Source organism: Prionailurus viverrinus, chromosome B3 (genome assembly GCF_022837055.1).
Source record: "Prionailurus viverrinus isolate Anna chromosome B3, UM_Priviv_1.0, whole genome shotgun sequence".
Classification (NCBI taxonomy): Eukaryota; Metazoa; Chordata; class Mammalia; order Carnivora; family Felidae; genus Prionailurus; species Prionailurus viverrinus.
Window position 1 is genome coordinate 55,674,691 of NC_062566.1, and position 14,201 is coordinate 55,688,891.

The following is a 14,201-nucleotide window of genomic DNA, read 5'->3' on the forward strand; positions in this document are numbered from 1 at the left end:
TAAAATGAGAGACCTGAACCAGATGATCCCTTTGGTTTTGGTGACTGTAAAGTTTCTCATGTTCTTCTAAGAATTCTTCAAAAACTTGAAAAGAACTAATTCTATGACTTCCATTACATAAGTAACACAGAACAGTTTTTTGTTTGGTATATAGCAGTAAATATTCAGGATTTTTTGTTTTGTTTTGTTTTGTTTTGTTTTTCACGAGTACTGTTTGGAGAAAATAACCTTAGGTATACCGTAGAACATTAGATATTCTCTATTTCACAGTTACAATTGTTGCTACATTTCTGGAGAAAACAAGCTGTTGGTCTGTTGAGTACCCTGGAAAAGTTGGAGTTAGAATACTGGAATGGAAGGTGTAGTTTTTTTATTTTTTTAAGGTTTTAGTAAAATATTTTTAATTTTATAATTGAAAAAAATCCCCCCAAATATGGAAAATATCACTAAGAATATTGTTCATATACTGTAAGCAAACATACAGATTCCATGAAAATACGTTAAAATCTCACTACCCACTGCTCTTAACATTTTGGTGTATATTCCTCCTGATTTTTTCCCTCACATAAATAGATATATTTAACCAAAATAAGGTTTTATATATACTGCTTTGTAATTTGCTCTACTAAAGTATACATTATTAATGCCTTTCTGTATTAATAAATAAACATCTTCAGTATTGGTTCTTTTTCTTTTGAACTCATTTTAGACTTACAGAAAACTTTGAAAAACAGCACAGTTCTTTTATATCCTTGACTCATGCATTCCCTAATGTTAGGCATCTTACATAACCACAGTATGTATCAGGGACAGGAAACTAATGACACTAACTAAACTCTAGACTTTATTTGAATTACACTATTTTTCCCACTAACATTGTTTTTCTGTTCCAGGGTCCTATCCAGGATCCCACATTACATTTACTTATTATTTCTCCTTGATCTCTTCCAGCCTATAACTATGTCTCAATTTCTCCAAAGTCTTTTCAGGTTTGTAGCAGCGTCTTGGTCTTGCCTTATATTTCTTTTAAAAAAAATTTTTTTTTTTTAGGGGCGCCTGGGTGGCGCAGTCGGTTAAGCGTCCGACTTCAGCCAGGTCACGATCTCGCGGTCCGTGAGTTCGAGCCCCGCGTCGGGCTCTGGGCTGATGGCTCAGAGCCTGGAGCCTCTTTCCGATTCTGTGTCTCCCTCTCTCTCTGCCCCTCCCCCGTTCATGCTCTGTGTCTCTCTGTCCGAAAAATAAATAAACGTTGAAAAAAAAAAAAAAAAAAAATTTAAAAAAAAAAAAAAAATAAAAAAAAAAATTTTTTTTAAACATTAGTTTGTTTTAGAGAGAGAGCAAGAGAAGGAGAGAGCGCGTGCATGTGGTCGTTGCACACATGTAGGGGAGGGGCAGAGAGAGGGAGACAGGAACCAAAGCAGGCTTCTTATTGTGAGCGCAGAGCCTGATCAAGACTCAGCTGCTTACCCAACCCAGACACCACATCTTGCCTTGTTTTTCATGACCTTGACATTTTTTAAGAATATTGAAGTTAGTTTGTAGAATGTTCCTCAATTTGTATTTGATGTTTTCTCATGATTAGAATGAGGCTGTGCAATTAAAAAAAAATTTTTTTTAATGTTTATTTATTTTTGAGAGAGAGAGACAGAGTGTGAGCTGGGTAGGGGCAGAGAGAGAGGGAGACAGAGAATCTGAAGCAGGCTCTAGGCCGTGAGCTGTCAGCACAGAGCATGACGTGGGGCTCAAACTCATGAACTGTGAGATCATGATCTGAGCCGAAGTTGGATGCTTAACCAGCTGAGCCACCCAGGCGCCCTGAGGCTATGCATTTTTGGCAAAATAATACAAAAGTGGTACCATAAGCTTCTCAGTGTATCACATTAAGGGATTCTTGGTATCAATATTCTTGTTACTAGTGATATTTATCTTTTTTTTTAAATTTTTTTTTTTTAACGCTTATTTATTTTTGAGACAGAGAGAGACAGAGCATGAACGGGGGAGGGTCAGAGAGAGAGGGAGACACAGAATCTGAAACAGGCTCCAGGCTCTGAGCAGTCAGCACAGAGCCCGACATGGGGCTCGAACTCACATACCGCGAGATCATGACCTGAGCCGAAGTCGGACGCTCAACCAACTGAGCCACCCAGGCGCCCCAACTAGTGATATTTATCTTAATCACTTGGTCAAATTGGCATCTGCAAGGTTTCTCTACTTTAAAGTTATTATATTTTTTCTTTGTAGTTATTGTCTTCAGGAAGATATTTTGAGACTATTTGGCATCACCTTAAATGGGTGTATTATATCTTACAGATTTTTTAGTTTTTTTTTCTCTTAATTGCAAAAGTATTGACAGTTGTGTAAAAAAGGTCAAACAGTATAACATTGTTTCAAGTAAAATGTGAAAATCCCTGGATTGTCTCCCCACTTCCTTCTCTCCATGTAACCACTGTTAACAGTTTGGTGTTTCTCCTTCCAGATCTTTATCTGTGTTTAGGAAAGTATATGTTTAGATGTACAAAATAGACATTTAGGTGGACCTCATTTTTTCAGGTACAAGTGACATTATAGGAACACCCTGGTATATATATCTTTGCACAGTTGGGCAATATGGCTAAATGATAGATTGCACAATTTCTTAAGCTATTTCCCTATTGATGGACATTAAAGTTTTTAGTTTACTGTTTTTATGAATAACTTTCCACACCTAAAATGTGTAGATTGAAAAAATAAAATTGTAAAAAAATAAAATAGTAAAATAGACTGTCTAGGGAAAAATAAATCCTTTTCAGAGCTCTTCCTACTGTAATTTATTTTGAATCCTTTTAGAGATTTTCTGTGTAAATGTAGGCATACATAACTATGTCTCCTCTGTTTTTTTCCCCATCTCCCTTTATAAGTGGTAGCATATACTCACAGTTACATATCTTTTGTTTTTTATTTAACAGTGTAACTTGAAGAATGTTCCATATCAGGAAATACAGATCTGTGCCCTCCTGCTTTTTATACTGGCTGCATTGAATTTATATATCATGATCTAGTCAACTTGTGTTGGGAGACATTTAGATTGTTTCTTGCCTTTTACTATTATAAATAATGCTGCAAATAAAATACTTGTATTTCTTATATTTTTGTTCTTTTTGCACATTTGAGTTTACCCAAGGAATAAATTTCTAGAAGTGGGAATTCTAGGGCAAAGGATTTTTAAATTTAAAATTTTTAGGGGTGCCTGGGTGGCTTATTTGTTAAGCATCTGACTCTTGATTTTGGCTCAGGTCATGATCTCATGGTTTGTGAGTTTGAGCCCCCTGTTGGGCTCTATTCTGATATGCGGGCCCTGCTTGGGATTCTCTCTCTACCTCTCTCTCTGCCCCTCCCCTGCTCACATGCTCTCACCCTCTCTCTCTCTCTCTCTCTCTCGTTCTCTAAATAAAATAAAAACATTAAACATTTTTTCTTTTTTTATTACATTTAATTTATTTTTGATAGAGAGACAGAGCACAAGTGGGGGAGGGGCAGAGAGAGATGGAGACACAGGATCCAAAGCAGGCTCCAGGCTCCGAGCTGTCAGTACAGAGCCTGACACGGGGCTCAAACTCACAAACCGTGAGATCATGACTTGAGCCAGAGTCAGATGCTTAACCGACTGAGCCACCCAGGCGCCCCTAAACACTTTTTTAAATAAGAAAAATTAATAATTATCTCAAAATTACCCTTCAGAGAGGATGGGCTACTTCAATTCCTACAATAATACCTAATTTTAACAATGTATTTTACATAAATTTTTTTAAAGTTTTTATTTTAATTACCGTTAACATACAGCCTTATGTTACTTTCAGGTGTGTAATATCGTGATTCAACACTTCCGTACCTCACTCTCTGCTCATCGTGACAAGTGCACTCCTTTTTTTTTTTTTTTAATGTTTACTTGTTTTTGAGAGAGATAGAGAGAGACAGAGTGTGAGCAGGGGAGGAGCAGAGAAAGAGGGAGATACAGGATCTGAAGCAGGTTCCAGGCTTTGAGTTGTCAGCACACAGCGCTATGTGGGGCTTGAACTCATGAAACGTGAAATCATGACCTGAGCCGAAGTTGGCCACTTAACCTACTGAGCCACCCAGGCACCCAACAATTGCACTCCTTAATCCCCATCACCTATTTTACCCATCCCCTCACTCCTCTCCCCTCTGGTAACCATCAGTTCGTTCTCTATAGTTAAGAGTTTGTTTCTTGGTTTGTCTCTTTGTCTCTCTCATCTTTTTTCTTTTGCTTGTTTGTTTCTTAAATCCACATATGAGGGAAACTATATGGTATTTGTCTTTGACTTAGTTCACTTAGCATTATACTGGCTAGCTCCATCCATGTCATTGCAGGTGGTGAGATTTCATTCTTTTTTATGGCTGAATAATATTCTTGTATATATATACATCACATTTTCTTTACCCATTCATCAATCGATGGACACTTGGGCTGCTTCCATATCTTGGCTACTGTAAATAATGCTGCTATAAACATGGGTATATGTATCCCTTTAGCTTCACATTCTTGTGTTCTTTGTATAAATACCCTGTAGTATGATTGCTGGATCATAAGGTAGATCTATTTTTAGCTTTTTTAAGAACCTCCATACTGTTTTCCACAGTGGCTGCACCATTTGCATTCCTACCAACAGTGCGAAAGGGTTCCTTTTTGTCCACATCTTTGCCAGCACCTGTTGTTTCTATGTTGTTGATTTTAGTCATTCTGACAGGTGTGCGACGATAACTCATTGTAGTTTTGATTTGCACTTCCCCGATGATGAATGATGTTGAGCATCTTTTTTTTTTTTAGTGTTTATTTTTGAGAAACAGAGAGAGACAGAGCACGGGTGGGGGAAGAACAGAGAGAGAGGGAGACACAGAATCTGAAGCAGGTTCCAGGCTCTGAGCTGTCAGCACAGAGTCCATTGCAGGCCTTGAACCCACGAACTGTGAGATCATGACCTAAGCCACTCAACTGACACTGGTTGGACACTCAACTGACTGAGCCACCCACATGCCCCAATGTTGAGCATCTTTTGATATTTCTGATGGCCATTTGTATGTCTTCTTTGGAGAAATATGTTACATTAAAAAAATCATTCACGACAAGTGGGATTTATTCCTGATTTGCAAAAGTGGTCAAATATTCACAAATCTTACCAGTGTGATACAGCACATGAATAAGAGAAAGGATAAGAACTATACGATCATTTCAATTGGCACAGAAAAAGCCATTTGACAGCATACAACATACATTCATAAAAACCCTCCTCAGAGTAGGTTTAGAGGGAACATATCTCAACATAATAAAGGCCATGTAAGGAAAAACCCTCAGCTATCATTACCTTAAGTGGGGAAAAACTGAGAGCTTTTCCCCTAAGGTCAGGAACAAGACAAGGATGTCCACTGTCACCACTTTTATTCAACATGGTATTGGAAGTGGTAGCCACACCGATCAGACAACAAAAAGAAATAAAAGGTATCCAAATTGGTAAGGAAGAGATAAAATTTTTACTCTTTGCAGATGACACGGTACTCTATATAGAAAACCTGAAAGATTCCACCAAAAAAGTGCTGTAACTGATAAGCAAATTGAGTGAAGTCGCAGGATCCAAGATCAATGTACAGAAATCTGTTGCATTTCTATACATCAATAATGAAGCAGCAGAAAGAGAAATTCAGAAAACAGTCCCACTTAGAACTGCACCAAAAATAACATGATACATAGGAATAACCCTAACCAAAGAAGTGAAAGACCTGTACTCTGAAAACTATAAAACATTGATGAAAGAAATTGAAGATGACACAAGAAAATGGAAAGACATTCCAAACTCATGGATTGGAAGAACAAATATTGTTAAAATGTCTGTACTACCAAAATCAGTCTACACGTTTAATGCAGTCTCTATCAAAATACCAACAGCATTTTTCACAGAGCTAGAACTAACAGTCCTAAAATTTGTATGGAATGACAAAAGATCCTGAATAGCCAAAGCAGCCTTGAAAAAGAAAAAGCTGGAGGCATTTCAATTCCAGACTTCAAGTTGTATTCCAAAGCTGTAGTATCAAAACGGTATGGTACTGGCACAAAAATAGATACATGTATCAATGGAACAGAATAGAAAACCCAGAAATAACCCCCCAATTATATGGCCAAGTAATCTTTGACAAAGCAGGGAAGAACATCCGATGGGAAAAAGACACTTTTGCATGGATAGCAGCATGCAAAAGAATGAAGGCATACAAAAAATAAATTTGAAATGGATAAAGACCTAAACCATAAAAATCCTAGAAGAGAGCACAAACAGTAACTTTTTTCTACATAGGCCTCCTGAGGCAAGGGACACAAAAAAATAAAGTATTGGGACTACATCAAAATAAAAAGCTTCTGCACAGTGAAGGAAACAGTCAACAAAACTAAAAGGCGACCCAGAGAATGGGAGAAGATATTTGCAAATGATATATCTAATAAAGAGCTAGTATCCAAAATACATAAAGAACTTCTAAAACAACACCAAATAATCCAATTTACATAAAGTTTTAATGAGTTGAATTTACTTATGGATGGCATGTTGAGCTTCAGGAAAGCACACTCAGAAAACTTTATATATAGTCAAATATCTGTAACTTTTTTTGTTACCTGTACAGAACTTTATGTAAATTCTTAATTCTAAGTATATTTCAGCTTTATAAAACTCTTTTGACAATTTTATGATTTTATCATAGCTAAATAAAATTCTGATTTCTGTACTTTGCCCTGAAAATTGTTTTTAACACTTTTAAGGGGGCATCTGTTAATTTAAGGTATAATGAACAATTATATGTTCACCTTGTCAAAACTCATGATTTTATAAACATTATCTAGCCTTTGTTCTTACAGACTGAAGAGTTGTAATTTTCCATACCTGTTACTTTTTCTAGAGTTCCTTTATTCTCTTGATGAGTTTTTTGCCTAGATTACATTTCCTAGTGGACTGAACAGTGTCACAGCTTGGGACAAGGGTGTTCCTGTGCCAAGAGGGCCAGGGCCTTAGCTATATAGATAGCTTATGGGTGGATGTCCTGTGCCCTACCAGCAAGTTGGATTAGCAACTTCTTTGTTGCTTCCTATTTCTTTGTAATTTCACAGAAGGTATAGCTAAATAGACTCAAGAAGCAGAAGCATGTTCATTTTAACATATATCCATTCCAAAATTAATCTTAATTATTTGGTTGTGTGAAAGATTTGAAAAATGCATAGTGAGTAGCAGAATTGGATATTAGTTACTCGTGTTCATTTTGAAGAGCAGAAGGCTTTAATTTTTATCAAATCCATTTTTTTAATGCTTAATGCTTTTTGTGCCCCGTTCCAGAAATCTTGACCTGCTCCAAGATGGCAAGAGTTTTCATTAAGAAGTTTTATGGTTTTAGCTTTTATATTTAAGTGTATGATGCATTTCAAATTAATTTTTGTGTTTGGCATAGAGTATAGATTGAAGTTTACTTTTTTATAAGGATATCTGATTGCCTCTGTAATTTTTTTGAGAAGACCATCTTTTCTTCTTTGAATGGTGTTGGTTCCTTTTCATGAAAAAATTGACTGTGTGTGGATTCATTTTTGGACTCTCTCTTCTGTTCCATTGATAAATATGTCTTTTTTCATGCCTCTGCTACACTGTCTCAATTAGCATAGATTTACGTGAATCCTGAAATCAGCATGAGTCTCTTCTAAATTTTTTATATTTCTATATTCATTTTAGAATCAGCTTGTCAATTTCTACAAAAATGTTTGCTGGGATTGCGTGGAATCTGTAGATCAGTTTGGCAAGTGTAGATATCTTAATATTGAATTTTACAATCAGTGAACATAATATAGTTCTTCATTTATTTGGGTGCTTTAGAAATTTATCTCAACAATGTTTTGTAGTTTGTAGTGTAGAGGTCTTACATCTTTTATTAAATTGATGCCCAAATATTTTAAGATTTTTAATGCTACTATGAATGCTATTTTTCAAAATTTCACTTTCAAATTGTTGGTAGTATATAGAAGTACAGTTGGTGGGGTTTTTTTTGTTTTTTGTTTTGTTTTTAGTAAGCTCCTCTCCCAGTGTGGAGCCCAACACAGTGCTTGAACTCATGACCCTGAGACAGTGTGCTTCTTCCCTTTCAATCATCTTTCCATTTGTTTCTTTTTCTTGCCTTACTGCACTAGCTAAGACCGTCAGAACAATATTGAATAGGAGAGAACAAAGGAGAGAATGTCCTTGCCTATTCTTTATCTTTGGGAGAAAGTGTTCAGTGTATTATTGCAGATATTTTCTCTCAATATGTGGCTTTCCTTTTCGTTTTATAAACTATGTACTTTAAAATTCACTTTTAAATTTTACATAAATAACTTATTGTACAGTTCTGTGAGTTTTGACATTTGCCAACATTTGTGTAACCATCACCATAACACAGGTATAAAACAATCCCATCGCACTCAAAAATTCTGTCATTTCTACTTTGTAGTATAAACCCCTGGCAAACCACTGTGCTGTCCTCCATCTTGGTACTAGTTTTGCCTTTTCCACAATGTCTTGTAAATGGAGTGATATAGGGTGCCTGGATGGCTCAGTCAGTTGAGCGTCTGACTCTTGATTTCAGCTCAGGTCATGATCCCAGGGTTGTGGGATTGAGGCCTATGTTGGGCTCCACATTGAGGATGGAGGTGGCTTAAGATTTTCTCTCTCTCTCCCTTTGCCCCTTTCTCCCACTTGTACTCTCTCTAAAATATAAGTTAAATAAATAAATAAATAAATAAATAAATAAATAAATAAATAAATGGGATTATAAAGTACATAGCCTTTAGAAATTTTTAAATTAGTTTTTAGAATATAGCTTAAGTGTGTACAAATACAAAATATGTATAAATGCAAGTTTTTACATAATTATAAGACAAACAATGAGATACTAATAAAGCCAGAAAACCACCCTATTTCAAATGAGCAACATTCATTTAACTAGAAGGATGTTAACTGCAACTAAATTGTTAATATTGGGTTGATAGTAGAGAGCTGTGCACTCAACCTTTTGTTTCCTTTGCCTATGTTCATTTAAGCTTGCTATTACTGAGTGGCATTAAAAACTGATTGGGCTGGGTTGGTTGGATGGTTTAGGGTAATCGTACCTCATATTTAAGCCCAAATTGCCAGCAAGTAATCACCGAATGTCTTTTTTAAAGGAATTTCTTGGTGCTTGGAAAGCTATCTTGTTTGATTGAAGATAAGAATGAGATGATGGTGTTATTGAAACCTGCATATAGTGTCTGTGAAACCCACTTATTTACAGGAATCAGGAATTTGGCACAGAGATGAGAGCTCTGCTCAGTTCACACAGATGCTCTATGAACATGGCCCTAACTGCTAAGAGGCAATCAATGCATAGCCTTTTGAACTTTACTGGTTTTATAAGAATACATTTTGATGTTGCATTTATTGATAACTTATGCCTTTTATTCCTGAGCAGTATTCATTCCATGGCTTGGCCATACCACAGTTTGTTTATAATTCACCAGTTGAAGGACAATTGGGTTATTTCTGGGTTTTGGCAACTTAAAACTCTTGTAACATACATGTATAAGTTTTTGTATGAACATAAGTTTTCAATTCTTAGGTAGATAGCTAGAAGTTTGATTGCTGTGTTGTAAGGTAAGTGCATGTTTAACTATAAAACTGCCAAACTTTCATAAAGTTGTTATACCAGTTTCAGTTCCTACTAGCATTTTCCTTTTCTGCATTCTTGTTTATACCTGGTATTGTCAGTTTTTTATATTCTCTTTTACCTAAACCCAAATAAGTTGTGTAGGGGTTTCTCATTGTCATTTTAATTTGCATTTCCCTAATGATGTTGAGCATGTTTTCATGTACAAATAAACATGGCACATAAGCCATCTGTAGTAGTTTCTTTTGAAGAGCAGAAGGGTTTAAGTTTACTTTTGAGGAATATAATTAATCCATTTCCTTTTATGTTTAGTGCTTTTGGCATTCTAAAAACTCTTTTCTACTCATTCATTTTGATCTCTCAGTAAATGTTACAATTCCTTACAACATTTAAACTAAGAATGTGGGGAATGCTTTGTCTGTACAGCCCCTGACTAGTATTAGAATTATCTTCAGAGATCAGGAGTTGCCCAGTCCAGAAGGGAAGGGTAATTCTCATCCACTGCAGCTGCTCTTTTTTTTCCCCCCCAGATATATGTGGTATGTGAGCAGCCACTTAATTTCCAAGGCTATTTTTTAATCCACTTTCCTTTTGTATTGTTAAGGGATAAAATAAGAATATATTGTAAATCAGCCTCTCTGAAATTTCAGAATTGTGCTATTATTTGTACCCCTACATCTTTAAGAAGAAACTTGTAACCAAGTGTAATTTTTGTTTTCTTTCAGTGGTGGGATCAGCAAGCTGACTTTTATACTACTTTTTTGCACCATTTGGCACAGTTGGTGCCAGAAATTTATTCTGCTGAAATGGACCCAGACTTGGAAAAGCAGGAGGAGAGTATACAAATGTCTATATTTACTCCACTGGAATGGTACTTATTTGGAGAAGATCCGGATATTTGCTTAGAGAAATTGAAGCACAGTGGAGCATTTCAACTCTGTGGGAAGGTTTTCAAAAGTGGAGAGACAACGTACTCTTGTAGGTAAGAATTAGAAATTTATAGGATTAGTTAACTTCAGTCTTGGTATTTTGTACTTATTTTATGATGTATTTTTAAAAATTTATTACTATTTATAGTATACTTAATCCTACTTAATTAACTTCCTTTTATTACGCACTTATAGGTCGGTTTTTGCTTGTACAGCTTGTTTTTGAACGTATGACTTAAATAGTTGTCTCACTTTCCTGTTCTCTAAAAGTATATAACGGATAGATTTTTGTCTTGTTTTTAATGTAGTCCACATACTCTTAATATGAAACCCTGGGGCCAGTGTATTTCTGAATTCTGAACTCTTCTCCAGCAGAGTTAGGGCAGGATCCTATCATCAAACATAGCATTTCTGTAAGAAATCAATGAATATTCACAGCAAATGGTATAGTCGTCACATCATTTCACATCATTTTTTTCTACCAAGTGAGATTTGGTATCAGGGGATTGTGGACCTATAGCAACAGTTGGAATTAAGTTGAGTAGAAAAGGCCAGTGGTAGGGAAACTGAAAGCAGCCTTAGGGTTTTTGCCCTTTGTGAGAGCAGTTGCCTTACAAATCATGGTAGCACAGGGGCGCCTGGGTGGCTCAGTCAGTTAAGGGTCCGACTTCAGCTCAGGTCATGATCTCATGGTCCATGAGTTCGAGCCCCGCGTCGGGCTCTGTGCTGACAGCTCAGAGCCTGGAGCCTGTTTCAGATTCTGTGTCTCCCTCTCTCTGACCCTCCCCTGTTCATGCTCTGTCTCTCACTGTCTCAAAAATAAATAAACGTTAAAAAAAAAAAAAACTTAAAAAAAAAAACAAAAACAAATCATGGTAGCACAGAGAACGGTTTTACTCCCTGCTCCTGCCTGAAGCTTTCATCTTTTAGATTTTAGTTGCACTGTAGTTTTAGTGAGTTTTTTCCCTTTACTAGAGGTAGTTTAGGTTAGGAGTGAATTTTTAGACTTCATAAATTCAGAGAATTGGCTTTTACTTCCTGTAATTCTAGGTTTGACTGGTTTATGTGTAGTTAATAGTTGTTTAGAACATAGTATCATTACCCTATTTTCTTAGGAAAAAAGTCAGCTTTTATATTTTGTGTACTATTTTGCTACATAGGTAGTAAGGTTTATCTTCTTACATAAATTTTAGCTGAAGCCTAGTCTGTTTCAGCTAAAGCACAGTAGACATTTGTAGATCTCATTTCTCCAAAAGTGTCATGGAAACATTTTTAATTGTCACAACTGGGGAAATGGTAACGGCATCTAGTGGGTAGAGGCCAAGATTGACACTTAAGCATCCTGCAGTGTGCAGGACAGTCTCCTCTATTCCCAGCAAATAATTATCCAGTTCAGAATGTCAGTACTGCTGAGGTTGAGAAAATTTGCTCTAAATTTGACAGTAGATAATGTATGCTTTCGAGAGTATTATTAGGCTATCTTTATTTCCTATTAGGCTTTAAAATCATTGTTAAAACAGGGGTGCCTGGGTGGCTCAGTTGGTTAAAGCATCTGACTGAAGCTCAGGTCATGATCTCGTGGTTCATGAGTTTAAGCCCTGCATAGGCTCTGTGTTGAGAGATTCTGTGTCTCCCTCTTTCTCTGCCCCTCCCCTGCTCACGCTCTGTCTCTTTCTCAAAAATAAACATTAAAAAATGTATATATATACATATATATATATAATTTTTAAAACTTTCCAATTCCATCTCTTCCACTCTTCTAAATCAGTATTTTAAAAATTAATTTTGCACTTTTCACCAATTTGCTTCTAATGTTTCCCTGAAAAATGTTAAATAAGATTTATGTGTATTTTAGGAGTTATTAGGGAAGAGATTAAGAGAGATTGAATTTTTTTTTCATTCATTCAGTAAATATTAATTGAATACCTACCATGTGCCTGGCACTATTCTGGGTGCTTAGCACATATCATTCATAAACACAGTCATAAACATTCCTGCCCTTAGGCTGCTTCTATTCCATTTTTTTTCTTCTTTTTTTAAAAAAAATTTTAATGTTTATTTTTGAGAGAGAGAGAGAGAGAGAGTGCTAATGGGGGAGGGACACATGGAGAGGGAGACACAGAATCCTTAACAGGCTTCAGGCTCTGAGCTGTCAGCACAGAGCCTGATGCGGGGCTTGAACTCAAAGACCCCAAGATTATGACCTGAGCCGAAGTTGGATGCTTAACCGACAGAGCCACCCAGGCACCCCAGGCTGCTTGCATTCTAATGAATTTTGTCTTTATTCAAGCCTCATTTACCAGTGAACAATCAGTGTTTGTAAAAATATGTTTTTAAATGCAGTAGGTTAAGATGATGACAGATAATGGGAAAAAAAGCTAATCATTTTTCACAAAACTAATCTTGAATTGCAACTTAACAGTCTGAAACCAGCTAAAAGCTCAAAATAATGAGGTTGATTTAAGAGGCAAAAACCAAACATCCAAACTTACATATTCAAATATGGCTCAAGTTATTTGGAATTCAGTTTTTGAGACACTTTCATATTCAGTTCGTGCACCACACGGGAAACTCATTCACATTATATTATAGTCATATCTTAAGCATCATTGACGTCTTCTGAATTTTGGAATCTAATTCTCAATCTTTTTCAGGGACTGTGCAATTGACCCAACATGTGTACTCTGTATGGACTGCTTCCAGAATAGTGTTCATAAAAATCATCGTTACAAGGTATGAAAATAGATCCATAAAATCTCTAGATTAGCAGGAACTTTGTGGCCATCTGGTCCAAATACCTGACCAGTACTTGAATTCCTGCTATAATAGTTCTGATAACTGAACCTTTAGCTTTGGTTAAATATCACATAATATCACCTCAAGATGCAGCCCTTTGTAATTTTTTATGAGATAGGTCATTTTTATACAAATGATTGTATAAACCGTATGAAACCCTTAAAGAACTGTGAAGCAAACACCTGCGTAACCACTGCTTAGGTCAAGAATAAGGTGTTGCCAGCTCTCAAAGGCCTCCCATTTGTCCCTTCTCTCCCCCTTTGTGATAACCTTTCTCCTTTCTTCTCTCTTGTGTGATAATCTTTATTTCTCTTTTAACTTATCACCAAATCACACTGAATAATTTTGTTTTTGAACTTTATATAGATGGAGTCATGCTGTATCTTTTTCTTATTGAGTAACTTCTTTCACCCAGTGTTATGTATATAGCTGTAGTTTGTCCACTGACCTTTATGGTGTTCAATAATCCATGTTGTCCTTACTCATTGTACTGTATATGGATATGTAGATTGTTTCCAGTTTGGGGCTATCATGCTGAGCAATTTTGCTATGAACATTCCTATTTGTGTATTTTGTACACATGTACAGTAGTTTCTCTAAGATATATATCTGGAATAGAATGCTGAATTCTAGGGTATATGAATCTTCTTTAGTTGTAATAAATAGTGTCATATTGTTATCCAAAGTAGTCATACCAATTTATGGGCTCTCCAGCAGTATGTGAGAGTTCCCACTGCTGCACATACTTGGGAGATTTGGTGTTGTCACTCATTTTAATTT

General features: G+C 36.1%; 1 protein-coding gene across 1 annotated transcript in view; it reads left to right on the plus strand.

The window, feature by feature from the left end:
- Window positions 1–14,201, plus strand: part of UBR1 (ubiquitin protein ligase E3 component n-recognin 1) — a 137,288-nt gene that overhangs the window by 9,808 nt on the left and 113,279 nt on the right. The window contains exons 2-3 of the mRNA XM_047862247.1: window positions 10,422–10,678; window positions 13,280–13,358. Of these exons, the coding sequence (XP_047718203.1) occupies window positions 10,422–10,678; window positions 13,280–13,358 (336 nt within the window). The remainder of the gene's footprint in view (window positions 1–10,421; window positions 10,679–13,279; window positions 13,359–14,201) is intronic.